General features: G+C 42.4%; 1 protein-coding gene across 1 annotated transcript in view; it reads left to right on the forward strand.

Moving 5' to 3' along the window:
* The window catches only part of adgrb2 (adhesion G protein-coupled receptor B2), a 538535-nt gene that overhangs the window by 391619 nt on the left and 131050 nt on the right, over positions 1 to 15866 (forward strand). Inside the window, exons 12-15 of the mRNA XM_079522669.1 lie at positions 341 to 449; positions 2202 to 2348; positions 13020 to 13107; positions 15343 to 15445. Coding sequence (XP_079378795.1) covers positions 341 to 449; positions 2202 to 2348; positions 13020 to 13107; positions 15343 to 15445 — 447 coding nt within the window. The remainder of the gene's footprint in view (positions 1 to 340; positions 450 to 2201; positions 2349 to 13019; positions 13108 to 15342; positions 15446 to 15866) is intronic.

The following is a 15866-nucleotide window of genomic DNA, read 5'->3' on the forward strand; positions in this document are numbered from 1 at the left end:
GTGACTGTGTGTGTGTGCGTGCGTGCGTGCGCGCGCGTGCGCGCGCGTGACGATCAAATTGGTGTGACATAGTCTTTCAGTCGTAAACGCGTGGCACTCGGTGCTGTAGATCTGCTATTTTTCAATGTCTAAAGTTTAAAACAATGGTTATAAGTGGTTAAAAGCTATAAGGTGATGACACAGATGTGCCCCCGGGTCTAAGTTCATTCTTCATTTCACTGATGCGACGCGATGGGGTCCATCAAGCACTGACTGAATGGCTGAATGTGATCACGTTGACTGCATGATTGACTTTTCATTTCTCTCCTCTCTCTCTCTCTCTCTCTCCCGCCGTTCCCAGGTCGCTCCTGGAGCAGCCTTGCTGATGAGGATACTGGAGGATTTCATCCACCTCATCGGAGAGGCTCAGAAGCCATTCCAGAGTTTCCTGGTGGTCACAAACAACCTCAGTACGTGTCACTCACTCACTCACTCACTCACTCACTCACTCACTCACTCACTCAACTCCCACGCGCTGAAAAGCAGCGTTGATTTCATCTTGGACGAAAAATGTCCGTCGACTACCTGTTTTCTCACTAACGAAAACTAAATGGAAACTAAATGAAACCTAAGCTATGATGCCTAAAACTAAGACTAAATATAGTTCGTCAACAAATAAAAGCTAGACTAAAATGTTAGGAAGGGACTATAGTGGACAAGAAATCCAGTATAAGTAAAAGACGAGTCATTTGGCACTTTGGCTATTTTCATACATTTTAGTCGACTAAATCAACTGTAGATTTAGTCGACTAAAATCTTATGATATTAGTCTAAAACTAGACTAACGCTAAAACATTCCCGGGTGACTAAAATGTGACTAAAACTAAATGAAAACTATTCAAGAGACTATGGCTAAAACTAAAATCTAAATTTGCTGTCAAAATCAACACTGTGAAAAGGTGTCCCTGCAGGCTATAGGATGGCATGTCCCTGTAGCGCTGCCAGGAGCGTTTCATGACACGTTATTCTGGGTTCTCCCGACACTGATGACGTGCAAAGCCTGATTTACACTTTGTCGTATCCGCCTCGCCCCGACGATCTACAGCAGGGGTTTACAACCCTTTCCATTTCAAGGCCCATTATTTATTTGGTATTTGAGCCACGGACCACCATTTGATGACATTTAGCCTCAGACCCAAAACTAAAGAATATTTTGTTGTCGTTGTATAAGATTTTGTCTACAATTCCATGTGTTTGGCAAACGTTGATAAAAAAAAAAGGATCCACATTCTCTAATTGTGTAGAATTCTTGTAAATGAAGTAATGCAGGTGTTTAACAATAATTTAACTCTTGAGAGCGTATGAAATTAATTAATTTTATCATACTCCAGAGTAGTAATTAGAAATTAGTATTTAGAACCTCAGACACTTGATAGAATCTGTCAGATGTAATTAAATTACTTAACAATTCATTAGCGTTACGCCTGTCTTTAAAAAAATCACAGGGATGATAATTTGGGGATAGGCTGTGTTTTATTGGACAGTCCCTTTGAACTATCCTTGTTGATTTACTTATTTACTTCTACCCTCAAACATTTCTTGGCAGTGCACCTAATCCCCGGCACCAGTGTTGTTTTGGCAGCAAATTTTGATTTTAGTTTTAGTCATAATAGTCTCTTGAATTGTTTTCATTTAGTTTTAGTGACATTTTTGTCACCTGGAGTGTTAGTCTAGTTTTAGTCGACTAAATATCATAAGATTTTAGTCGACTAAATCAACAGTTGATTTTAGTCGAACAAAATATATTTTGGCGGGCCTTGATGCCATCGTAATGTTTTTACACTTGCTGAAAACAGTGAGCTTGTAGATCGGCTATTTTCTGCATGCAACTAATTGTAAAATGACTTATACTGGATCTCTTGACCACTAGTCCCTACCTAACATTTTAGTCTAGTTTTTATTTGTTGACGAAATTGTCATAGCTTAGTTTTCATTTAGTTTCCGTTTAGTTTTCGTCAGTGGAAAAAGGTAGTCGAAATCAACACTGCCCGGCACCAACACATGGCACTCATCCGCCACGTCGGCCCTCAATCTGATCAAACTGCTGCTGTTTGTTTGTTTTGTTTTCACCACACCGACCGTATCTTCAGGCCAATGTTCTTTGTTCGGCTCACTATTTACGGCTGGTTCTTTTAGCTGCGCCACTATCTCTGTTTGTCTAGTGATAACCATCCAGCGCGAGCCGGTGTCTGCGGTCTCCAGCGATATCAACTTCCCCATGAAGGGCCGGCGAGGGATGAAGGACTGGGTGAGGACTGCGGAGGACAAGCTCTGCATCCCTAAAGAGGTCTTCACCGCCCCCGCAGAAGGTATGGGAAACTGGAAGGGAACAACATGTCCATAGCCTGGCTTAGAGTCCCAGGGGTGGTGGGGGTTTTTTTATGTTCTTTGGTAGATGCGATGTCTCTCTGTGGGACAATGATGCCTTCACATGCATTTGACTTTAAGGTTTTCTACAGTGCTGCTACTGGCGCTTTCGTTTACAATTGCTTTTACAGCATGGTCATGGCTCCCAAGAGACTAGCTGTCTATGAGAGAGAGAGAGAGCGCCTGGCTCTGACTAATGATAGTTATTTATTATGGCATCTGAGAAAGATCAGGGACTGATGGGGTCACCAAAAAAATCTCTCATGATGTGGGGTCATGGTATAAAAAAAAGAGCATAGGCATTTGTAATGCCTTTCTATCTTCCTCTCTGTGTTTCTATTCGAATACAATTCCATTGTATTTACTTCTATCTGGTTACTATTCATCCCACCACACCAGCAGTATAGCTTCTGTATAGACACATTCAGCCAACGTATTTCCTGTCGGAGGAGACAAGATATCTGCTGGGTACACACTACACAGTCAGCTCTTCTACTACGTTGAATTGGAAAGTGACTGATGTTTGTCTGCTCAAACACTCACTGGTGGTTCAGGACCTTTCACTGCCTCGTCCCATGCAGCCACCTGGGCCGCTGAGCGCTGCCGTATTTACACTACTAAATGCGAAACGAAATTCGGACCGGGCACTCGTATTTGACATTCCCGTTTCTCTCCAAAGTTGAAACTTTCCACTACTGTTGGAGCAGCCATAAACTACACAGGTCCGTCCAGATGTTCTGGGCATCTTTATAAAGTTATTAGTAAAAAGCAGGTAAAAGAGTAATGTTTGAGCAGACTATCATCAGTCACTTTCCCATTCAATGTAGTAGAAGAGCTGACTGTGTTTGTACCCCGCAGATATCTTGTCTCCGCCTACAGGAAATGCGTTGGCTGTGACCATGGGAGTAGGGGACCTGTCTATGAATGTGTCTAATACCCACACCTTTTCTCATCCCACACAGTCGTCGCTCCCACTCGACATCCTCTTCATCCAAGGTCACACTGTTTGTTGCACTGAGAGAGTAATGTGCTAGTCTTGTTTTGTGCTATAGTGAAGAAGTATATTTCATACACGGAAGCGGTTAGAAATATGTTGCTTTGACTCTTGGCCTTTAACCACTGCTAGACTTGCAGTGCTTTATGGTAATGCTGTCTTGCCGTCAAGAGCAGCCAAAAATCTGGTAAATTGATATAAAAAAAGATGGTTGGCTACAGTAAACAAGATTTTAAAAAAAAAGCATCGACCCTTGGGGGACCCCGCTCAGCATTGTACATAGGGTTTAAATGGTTACTACAAAAGTCTTGAAACAAAAGCACAAAGAGTAGCAGCTACAGTAAGAGAAGGCTACTGCCACCGCAAAGGTTGGTGGCTGACAGGAAAGCTAGCTGTCTCGGTCTCCATCCTCTGGTCCCAATTAATGTTCAAAAGAAGGCTTCAGACAAGGTGGGGCTGTGTCTGGCCCATGTCAAGACATAACATCCTGTCACCTTATATCACCTTACCTTCAGACAGGGAAGGTGGGGCTGTGTCTGGCCCATGTCAAGGCATAACATCCTGTCACCTTATATTACCTTACCTTCAGACAGGGAAGGTGGGGCTGTGTCTGGCCCATGTCAAGACATAACATCCTGTCACCTTATATCACCTTACCTTCAGACAGGGAAGGCGGGGCTGTGTCTGGCCCATGTCAAGACATAACATCCTGTCACCTTATATCACCTTACCTTCAGACAGGGAAGGTGGGGCTGTGTCTGGCCCATGTCAAGACATAACATCCTGTCACCTTATTTCACCTTACCTTCAGACAGGGAAGGTGGGGCTGTGTCTGGCCCATGTCAAGACATAACATCCTGTCACCTTATATCACCTTACCTTCAGACAGGGAACGTGGGGCTGTGTCTGGCCCATGTCAAGACATAACATCCCGTCACCTTATATCACCTTACCAAAAAGCATAGTTGAACTTTATATGCTCTTTTATTCTCCTCCTTTCCCCAACTTATCGCCCTCCGCAGGCGTAGCTGGGGATGGAGGGGGGCGGACGTAGCCGTACGAAAGATGTAAAAAGTCAGACTAAAAGCCATATACATCACGCAGCTACTACTTTAAGAGCATAACATAAGCTCTCATAATCTTCAAATACTACAATTCACCTTGATGTTGGAGCTTAAATTAGCCTGTAAATATGAAAATAATACATAAATCAGGTTTTGTGACTGAGCATGCTGTAGGTCTATAGGCTACTCACAAAATGGAGCCTTTAAAGGAAAGATTTAGCATGTTGCATATTTTTAACTACCGGTACATCTACATTTATTTAGTTGTGCATAGGAGATGCAGCATACATAATAGTGCGATGACAGTTAACTGCAAGGAGATTTAGTGAAATTAAACATATCTTGTTTTCCATTGTCGATTTCTACGAGTTATGTAGGGAAAATCATAATGGAACTGCAACAATGGTCTCCCTCTCTTCCATTGTCACATCGGCCAGTCCCTGAGAGATGCCATTGCCTATACCTCTCCACACACACAAGGCAGAATTGTGTCTCACCTTCAGTGATGAACCTATTCACATGAGTTCTGGGATAGGAGTCTGGCTGGAGACTGGAGACAAAGCATCTTTTGTTACATTTGATTATGCTTGTTCTAAAACAACGGCGAGAGCAGCTGTTCATGTTTTAAACTAGAGCTTCAGGCTGATTAAGGAAGGATTGTTGTCCATATATTGGACTAAAATAAACAATAGTATCCCTCCCAGCCTGTACTAATGGTGATGAGTTGTTTGCGAGCGTCCGCCACCTGTTTTGACGTGATGGCACTCCCCTTTCATGTCCGTTTTTCAACCTTCCTACTCCCAGTAATCCCGCCCAGTGGAATGCAAAAGAAAACAGTTACAATGGTGGATTCTAAAGAGGAGGAGAGGCTATAGTTGATTCAAAAGCAAGATTTTGACAAAAGTGTATTTATGAGGCAAGTGACCTACACATCTTCACTCTGTGGAAATGGCTTTCATTATTTGCTCCCCTCTATAGTTGCTGTAGTGGTGAGATTTGAATTTTTTTATGGCTTAAAGCCACAATGGCTACGGTGCATTAGCGGTCAGAGCTGGATGGCCTCTAAAGTTAGTCCTCATAATGGGGTGAAGAGAACAGCTAAAAGAATACTGAAGCAGTGGACTGAATTGTCCCAAAATATCGAACAGCTGTTGGCAAAGTCAAGGAGACGGGTGGTTTAACAGTTTGTTTGAAAGTTCTTCACCACATTGTTAGCTGTTAACTGGTGGTTGTCTTGCCAGCTCCTCCTTGCATGCTTTTTTTTAAGTGCTTTTATCCCCTGCTTTTAAAACACTTTGAACGCAACGCTCCAGCAGTCAGTCTGCAGCCATGCAAGCTTACCAGAATTTATGCAACAATAGCTCAAAGTCTATCGGAGAGCTTTCATGTACCTGCATGGAGCTATAATGAGAATCAAAGTCTGTGATTGCGGACATTGACATTGGGTCACTCGGTGCTCGGAATAAGAAGGTCAACATTTTTGGGAAAAAAGACCCATCCCTTTATAGGCTGAACTGTTCTCATTCTTCTCCTCTCACATTGTCCTTGTTTTGTGGCTGAATGCCTTCTCTTTTAGAGTTCTTGTATTGGGATGTGAATGAATTGTAAAATGCACTGTTAAGATGCCGTTATTGATCTAATAATGCCATTATGAGGTTGCTTATTGTGAAAAGACAACAGCAAATTAATCTGAGTTGGAAGCAAACGTTTAAATCAAGTGATCACTGGGGAATCATTACTGGAACAGAGTCAAAGTGGGACAGTCCACACAGGCTGTTATGCCGTTAATTATCTCTACTTTTCCCTAATGTGCATAGTGTATGCAGACAGTTTCTAATAGACTTATTATACACTACTGTATATCGAATTTGTCATGTTCGCACTGGCAAAATTCTGGGTTTGTGCACCTGTCCTAATTTGGCTGTTTGTCACCGCAGTGGCTTAGCTGGGGCTTCTCCGACACACAGGTGCATGGTACAAACACGTTTATTGAAGATTGGGAAAGATAGAGCAAATGGAAACGACAGGGGCTCTGTCCAGAGTGTGCACAGGAATGGCTGATTTATCATGTGTTCATCGATTAGAATTAGATCGATACACAACCACCCGGGCAGTGACCACTAACAGGACACATCTAACCCAAACATGTCTCAAGCTTCGGAGAATCCCCCAAATCCCCAAGCGGAACGGAACGAAATATAATCATGTGGATCTCGGGAGCCGCGTATAGGAACGGCATGGCTCCCAAGTGGATCTTGAGACTAGCCTGTGGCATCAGTCCCGTATGATGTCCGTTGTCTATGACATACCTTTTATTACTCCGAATTTGGGTCTGATTAGAGCCCCATTGACATCCATTATAAATCTAAACATTTGTGGAAAAATATGAATGGAGATGAGTCGACTCCAGCCTCCACCTCTGTTTTGGTAGTCTCGTGTAGCCAGACAACTATTCCACAATCTCCGAATGCTATATAGAGTCTGGAACTACAGCTCCCGAAATCCGAGTAAGGAAGCTGCCATTTCCGTTAACGAAAATACATTTTAAAATAAAGCTATACACAATATAATGCTTAGATGATTTCTATTTATATTAGGATAAATCTTCGCGTAAAGACGAAACGGAAGTGGCAAAGAGGCTCCACTTCTTCTTTATATTTTATTTTATTTTATTCATGACAGCTCTTCCGTTGCTCCTGACTGCATGATGAAAACATTTGGAAATTGAGAGGCAACAGTCTAAAGATAAAGAAAACTTTATTGTCCATTAAATTGACATAAAATGGAAATTCGTCTTTGGCACACCGGCAGTCAGTTACAACAATAAAACGCGAGACTACTGTTTTGGAGGCTGCGGCGGCCGGGCGTGTCGCTGGCATGTGGGCTGCTTCAGGAACTGATTGGATGGGCTGTGAGCACTGAGCAGGCTGATCTGCTGCAGAGATGGAGTACTCACTTTTACTCCCAGTAATAGTATCAATACCACAATGTAGAAATACTCTTACAAGTAAAAGTTCGGACGGAAATAAAGAATTTACTTGAGTAAAAGTACAAAAGTATTGGTATCAAAATGTACTTAATTAAAGCACCAAAAGTTGAAGGTATAGTCATTGTGCAGAATGTCCCATTTCACAAGTTTTTGTTTGTTTTTTAATCTTTTGAAAATAGTAGATCGGCTAATTTCAAAGGGCCGAAATGTATATAGGGCTGAAGTGGGTAATGTATGTAATTATAATCAAAATCTACAAAGTAACGACTACGTTTTCAAATAATTGTAGTGGATTCAAAATGTTAATATTTGCCTCTGAGATGTAGTGGAGTATAGGAGTAAAACTACTGAAAATGGATTAACCGTAAACTTAGTTACGTTAAAACCACTGATCTGCTGGGACATGGTCGAGATTCCTTGGCGATGTCGCTTGACTACATGGTGGTTGGATGGTTGGATGGTTGGTCTGGTGGGTGGGCACCACTGTTGACTTCAGCCATTTCTAGGGAAATGCTGGGATTCTGGGCATTGGGATTAGTGCTGTGACCCAGCACTGTAGATTTTGATTATCATTAGGCTACAAAACATACATTAACCACTTCAGCCCTATATACATTTCGGCCATTTGAAAATAGCCGATCTACAAGCTCACAAAATATATATTTTAACTACATTTTGATATCAATACTTTTGTACTTTTACAAAAAAAAGTGAATTTTTAATTCAGGACTTCTATTGTACTTGTAACAGAGTATTTCTTCATTGCAGTATTATTGATACTTTTACTTAAGTAAGAAATACAAGTACTTTTTCCACCACTGCTGTTCAGGTGCCAGGGGTAGCAGTTGGCCTGCTGCTGCACACTTCTCTCTCTCTGTGTGTGTGTGTGTGTGTGTGTGTGTGTGTGTGTGTGTGTGTGTGTGTGTGTGTGTGTGTGTGTGTGTGTGTGTGTGTGTGTGTGTGTGTGTGTGTGTGTGTGTGTGTGTGTGTGTGTGTGTGTGTGTGTGTGTGTGTGTGTGTGTGTGTGTGTGTGTGTGTGTGTGTGTGTGTGTGTGTGTGTGTGTGTGTCGCTGATTGATCCTGTTGTGCATTATCTCGGTTCACAAATGGTCACTGCATATCAGTGTTGTTTTCGTCGACTAAAACCAAGACGAAAAATGAAAACTAAGATGTCACTATGATGACTAATTATGTTGACAATTTTGTCAACAGATAAAAACTAGACTAAAATGTTAGGAAGGGACTAGTGGACAAGAGATCCAGTATAAGTAAAAGACAAGTCATTTTACACTTGGTTGCATGCTGAAAATAGCAGATCTACAAGCTCACAACGCGTTGCGCTGCGATGCATTGTGAGCGTGTAGATCTGCTATTTTCAGCAAGTATAAAATCAGCCATTATGACGGCATCAAGGCCCACCAAAACACATTTTAGTCAACTAAATCACCTGTAGATTTTAGTCGACTAAAATCGTATGACATTTAGTCGACTAAAACTAGACTAGACTAATACATTCCAGGTGACTAAAATGTGACTAAAACTAAGTGAAAACTATTCAAGAGACTATGACTAAAACTAAAATAGAAATGTGCTGCCAAAAACAACACTGCTGCATATGAACCGACAGGCGACCTCAAGTCACAGTGACGGACGGTGCAGTCAAATACTGAGTGTACATTTTGCCCTCAGCGTTAAATAACTCTCCAAGTTATATTAAACCCTTTCGATTTTGTACGGCCATTTGCTCACTGCGCTGCATTCAGCGGTTCCACAGCCCCGCGCGCAAATGCAGTAAATCAGATTCTATTAATAAGCAAAGCATGCTGGCAGTGAAACCACATGAACCCCAGCATCCCCATTCTGGGCATGTCATATAGAGGCAAACCTTCGCCCACAGGCGTCACGCTGCATCGCGTTGTGAGCTTTTGGATTGGCTATTTGCAGCTAAGAGATTTGGTGTCGAGGGAAAGAAAGAGGCGACCAAGTGTAGACCCTGGGGACCCACTGTCACCCCAGTCATTGAAGCATGCAGGATGGAAGTGGTTAAGATGCTGAGTAAGTAACTTCCCACACTCCCGGCCAAGTGAGGGTCACTCCGTTTAGAAGAAGACACTTAATAGTTCCACTAACACACCCTGTTCTTATTGGCAGTCTGGAGGTTATGGCCTTCAAGTTGATTGCCATCTCCTTGTTTGGCTCATTTAACATGTAATGAAATCCTGCATGAGAAGGACAGCTTAGACGTAAGTAAACGTGCACATACATTCACGGGCATGCACGCACGCACGCACGCACGCACGCACGCACGCACGCACGCACGCACGCACGCACGCACGCACGCACGCACGCACGCACGCACTCGTGTGTAGAGAGAGACGATTGATGGCCTCATGATGTGCTTCACTGAGCAGAGGCAGAGATTGTTTCTCTATTGTCTCGGTGACAAACTCTCTCCTCTCCGTCTCCCTTATGCCCAATTTATTCTCCGTCGTACGTTGGTGTCCAGTGTCAGAAATAGCCGGTGCGTAAGAGTATAAATTGTAGTCATAGGTTATATACCTGCACATACACTCAGTAGGTACATTCACCGGCAATGTTCCCTTTGCTTAACATTTGAGCTTTCATCTGTTGAATGTCTCTTTTGACATTCACCTTTAATAATTATAGTAAAACAAGATGCAGCTACAGTTACAATTAGAAATCCCAATTGCAGCCACTATTTCTGTGCTCTGTATATGACTTTGCAGTCTGCACATAATCGTTTCTTAAACTCTTGTAAACTGTAGGTCTTCGATGCGCTCAACAGGAAAAGAATGAAGCAGGGAAACAATGGCTGCATTGAGAATTGTAACAGTACTAGAAGTTGGAGCAGCTTCACGACCCTCACCTCTAGCACCACACGTCACAATTGGGAGGAAGGAAATTGCATGAGACGAAAATTGGGGAAATAGGAATGTGGTTGGAGTGGGGAAAAGAGTGGTTTTGTTTGATGTTGCTGCCGTCGATTGGTGGGGTTTTGGTGGATGGATTAGTTGAGTCTTAGTCATGTTTTGCTTTTGCGGTCCGGATACATGTAGCTTGGAAGTGAAGCTGTGGCATATTGCGTGGTGTAGTTAATGTTGTTGTATGTGGTCTGTGCAGTAGACAAAAAATCGGGAGAGAGGTATGTGGCTAAAGTGGCAGGTTAATGGATTACGGACGTGGACAGCAGAGAAGGAATGATCTATGAAGACATGGTTAGTGGAAATGTGTGTGTTTTGTGCTGGCCGTGGTGAATGGCGTACCCTCCGAGTTGTGTGGCGTTGGAGGAGTAATTTAGGCAAAGATGGTAGAAATGTTTTGGAGCAATGTCAATATGACGGCGCAACGCAAAATAAAGCGACTATTGTTGTGGCTAGTGAGTTGTGGCAGGAGCGTGGCTGATGTGCGTAAACATAGCAATGTAAAGTGGGGGCTGTATCCACATCCGGTGAGGTACCAAATGTAATTAAGGCTATGGAATGCAGCTGTTAATCTCTAATTAAAGTGCTAATGCCTGGTTTCATACTTCCTCAGACTCTGCCTCTTTCTGACAAATGACAGATTTAAAGCTCATGACTTGTTGACTGGTGATTTTCGATTTAGCTGGCTCTGACCACCAATCATGTCGATGTTTTAACAAGTGTAGGCTGACCAAAACTCTGTTCGTAGAAAATTAAAGTTTCGTGATTGAGTGCTTTTGTGGTATTAATCAGGCCCACATAATGACTTTTTCGGTGGGTTGGTGGCGCGCGGGGGAGAGTGGGCCCTCCAGTCCTCTAACTGATTTACCATTCACCCACAATACAGTGGCTTTCTCATTTGCATGCCTCCAAAGATGGCGTTCAATTAGGATCCATCACACTCTGTGTTTATGCTGTTTGAAGTGTTTTTCATTTATTTATTTTTTGTGACTCCTTACGGTCTCACTTTTTTCTTTTCTTTTCTTTTCTTTTCTTTTTTTTCTTTTTTTTAATTTTCTTTCGCTATTAGATCTTAGTCATTGCATGCAGGGTGCAAGGAGATTTGTGGATGAGTCACCCACTCTCCTCACACCCCCTCCTCGCTTTTCCGCTCCTTTTCTCAGTCTCCAGCTCCACCTCCATCCCTCCGTCCCCTAGCTCACTCTTCCAGACGGAGTGACATTTTCAGGGGCATCACCTCTCACTGGGAACCCCTGCTCTTTTAGTGGGTGTGAGAAAGAGGGGAGCGACATCAGTGAAAAATGAGGTAGTCACAGAGGAGGGCTGTCTATGAGAGAGAGAGAGAGAGAGAGAGAGAGAGAGAGAGAGAGAGAGACACACATAACGGAAGGATGGGAGAGATGAGAAGATGCTGAGGCCTGAATTTGGGGGGGGCTGTTGAAAAGTAAACAATATGGAGAGAGAAGGAAGGAGGGTCTTGAGATTGCAGGCATTCAGGTCAAATACAAATAAACAATGAAATGAGAAGCGCCTGCAGTGTCAATGATACCATCCAGTTTCATTTTGTTTGTCGGTGTCTGTAATATCTTGGTTTCCAAAGTGGGACATGGTTTTCAGCAGTATCAGGCTGTGCAGCTAATTCCAGATGATATCAGGTCAGTCACACCAGTGCCGGTGTCCCATGGGGACACGGATCTGAAGCTGCTGGATGTGTGAAGGGAGAAAGACGTGGTTTGTTACGAGACTTGGGAGAGGTTAGAAATTAGACCCATTTCATGTACCCGATATATATGATATGAGAAATATATTATTTCGTAAAATAGTGTATCTGTAACTTTCAATAGTTTGGTGGTTTAGTATGCATTTGTTTATGTATATATTTATTATTTTTTAAGGCAAAGTTGACTTCTAGGGCTTGAGAGAGGAGACAAAGCGTCTATTGTGTCATTATTGTTTTGTTCACCGTTGCGTCTGTAAATTTGGTTTCTTCTAAGCCCGAGCAGGCGGCGCATGAAGTGCATGACACAGAAATAAATACCAATCAATCAATCCTGTGTGAAACAGGACTTTATTATGGAGACAGGAGATTTTGATTGTGTCCAACTCACTTGGCACTACAGTATATTATATTATATTATATTATATTATATTATATTATATTATATTATATTATATTATATTATATTATATTATATTATATTATATTATATTATATTATATTATATTATAATCACTTTGATCCTATATTAACTTAATACAATTACAGTCAAGCACAATAATTGCACTTTGCATTGATGGTAAATAAAATAGGTTTATTGTTTTGCTTCAACTTGTGATTGATTCATTTTTCAAGCCAGGTTGAACACTGCAATATTTCAATTTCAGCAACACTGCTTTCATATTATATATTATTTAGAAGCCTCAACAGAGATTAATTAATTTATAAATTCTTGTATTAGTTTAAAAGTCAATTTGTGGATTCTGCCTTTCAAATCCACCCTTACTACCATGTCTTTTCACTGCATAACATGACTTTAACTCTCAAGGTGCCCTTATTATCTGATGGAACTTGTCCAGGTAGGGCTGTTAGATCTGATGGGCTGTGTGTATCTTCTGTCTTTCAGAAACTGAAAATGAGTCAGAAGCTACAATTTACTATGTCATCGGAGCCATTCTTTACAGGACACTGGGAGTCATCTTGCCTGCGCCAGTGTGAGTACTTCCCTCATGACTATGCATTTACTCACTTGTTGTTTTCACTCTGACCTTGAACAATACGAATCTCATCATTTTGTTCAACTGCATGTCAGCCATTTTGTCAACATCAATTTCCTCCTTTATTCTCTGTCTTTTTTCATTTTTTCCATTCTCGAGACTTTGTCCCGGTGCCATTTTCTCACTCCCATTATTGCCTCTGTGCCATTACAACTCCTAATTCATTCATTCATTACAACTCCTAATTCATTCATTCATTACAACTCCTAATTCCCCCTTTGTCCTCATGCCTATCTTCCTCGCCTTTCTTCCTCTTACTTCCTCTCTCTCTCTCTCTCTCTCTCTCTCTCTCTCTCTCTCTCTCTCTCTCTCTCTCTCACCCTCATGCCCCGTATTTTGCTTTTCTTCTTCGTCTTGGTCTCGCCGTTCATTTGTCTTGGTCTTGTCTCGGTCTCGGACCAATTGTCTCGGGTCTCTTCCCCCACCGAGACCACTCGAGTCACGAGACGAGTCACTACAATGCAAAGGAATAATGGACCATTCTATTGTTATAATTCAAAGTTCTCTAGATATGTTGAATGACAGTACGCCGAAAATAGAATATGTACAAGCCTCTAAGTGTCACGTCCACAGCGTGTTGAGCCTGCAGATCTCCTATTTTCTGTGCGCCACTCACCGTGGCCTCACCACCTTACAACTGCGCAACACTCCCTCCACATCCCCCAAATAAATCTATAGTTTAATTCGTACCATACTCGGCCTAATGAGCCTATGCACAACTGTTTTAATTCAAAGTGGTATATATTCTGTGAAATGTTTTTCATTCCGTGTATCTACAAGCTCCAGGTGTTGCGTCCACAGCCCGTTGTGAGCTTGCAGATCTTCCATTTTCGGTGCGCCACTCACCAACCATGAATCCAAGCAGAGGAACGTTCTGATGTAACAGCAATATTGTTGTTTGTTCTTAGCCTTGACCCTGTAATCCAGGTCAATGCTGTTGCCGCTGGCTGAGTATGTCTCTCTGTTCTGCTGGGTCCTCCCCTATATACTCAGCTGAGTGAAGTCCAAAGCTCTCTGATTTATGGGCTGACTTTGGCTTTCCTTCTCTGTCCCATTACTCAAACATATATTTTTCCCCTTTCCTTTTTTGATATACTACAGTACATCTATATATAACAGGAATCTCCATCTGTATGTCCGTCCAATCCATGGCATTATCTCAAAAGCAGTTAAACTGCTCAACTGTACACTTGGCGGGTGCAATGCTGCAACTAAGGACTCAAGGCGTTGCTGTGTCAAGTGTGAAGTGATGGAATGAGCGGTTTCACACAACTGGCCGACACACACTGAACCGACATGTATTCCTAATGGCGGTCATGCCCCGAACAGGCACTTAACGCACACTAGTTTCGTACAAACCAAAACAAAGCCCCTCGAAGGCTGTGAGACGGAAGAGGGAGCATGCTAGGTGTGAAGTGCTCAGTGCAGAGTGCACCCCATTGTGTTTTTGTGAGCAAAATATAGTGCATCAGAGTCTCACATTACAGACAGACAGACCAGTCAATCTACTGTGAATCGGCAATATGCAATCTATCGGCGGTGAAACATTTGCTGTAGTTAGCTCTGACTGCTTAAGCATGCCTCTAATTATGATACTGGTGTACCTGTACATCCCAGCAGAAAAAGAGTGAGAGTGAGTGAGCAGTCATTAATCACAGGACAGGACAGGATAGGACAGCGCATGGGGGGGGGGGGAAACTAATTACATCTACTCGAGTACTGTACTTATAAGTATAATTTTGAGGCATCACTTTGGAGTATTACTTTACTGGAGTATTTCCGTTTTTCAGTACTCCACTACAATTATCTGAAAACTTGTTATGTTGGAGATTTCGATTATTATTGCAAACCACACTAAGCCCTATATAATTTGGCCATTTGAAAATGGATCCATAAACTGACTATGCATCCTCGTGCAATGCTTTGTGAAGGACATTTTTAACACAGGACTTACAGGAGTATTTCTGCTTTGCAGTATTGATACTTTTTCTGAAGACATTTTGTTCTTTTATTTCCACCCCTGTATTTCAGTCTGCGCAAAAGCCAAACACTGAAAGTAACATTAAGAGCAAGAAGCAAAACTCTGTATTATATTGCATATAAATATTCTGTTTCCGTCTCTGTCCTATTGTGTGCGTGTGCGTGTGCGTGTGCGTGCGTGTGTGTGTTTAGGCCACCCGCGGTGATAAACTCCAAGCTCCTGACTGTGACGGTGCGTCCTGAGCCACAGCCCAGCGAGCCGCTGGTGGTGGTGGAGTTGTCTCTGCTGATCAACGTAAGTCCTGTCACTACTGTACCTCATACACAAGTCCTGTCACTCTACTGTACCTCATACACCAGTGGTTCCCAAACTATTTCATGTCAAGGACCCCCACATCGACATTTATTAGCCCGCGGACCCCCATTTGAAGAGATTTGCCAGTGACCCCGATGAGATAGGATTTTTACGGCATTAGCAGTGATTCCGAAACATATTCATTTCATTGACCCCCAGTTTCACACGCATTAGGCTACGGACCCCGATTTAATGGCATTTCTATCTCTGGTATATTGTAAAACCACTGTTATTTTAACTTTAACTTTAAAGAGTGTACAAATGGTACCGCTCAAGTACCGCTAGGGGTCCCCCGGTCCCACTTTGGGAACCCATGTCATACACTAAGAATAATGAATGACACCATATCAAACATTGTGCA

This window comes from Electrona antarctica, assembly GCF_951216825.1.
Source record: "Electrona antarctica genome assembly, chromosome: 15".
In the NCBI taxonomy this organism is placed as follows: Eukaryota; Metazoa; Chordata; class Actinopteri; order Myctophiformes; family Myctophidae; genus Electrona; species Electrona antarctica.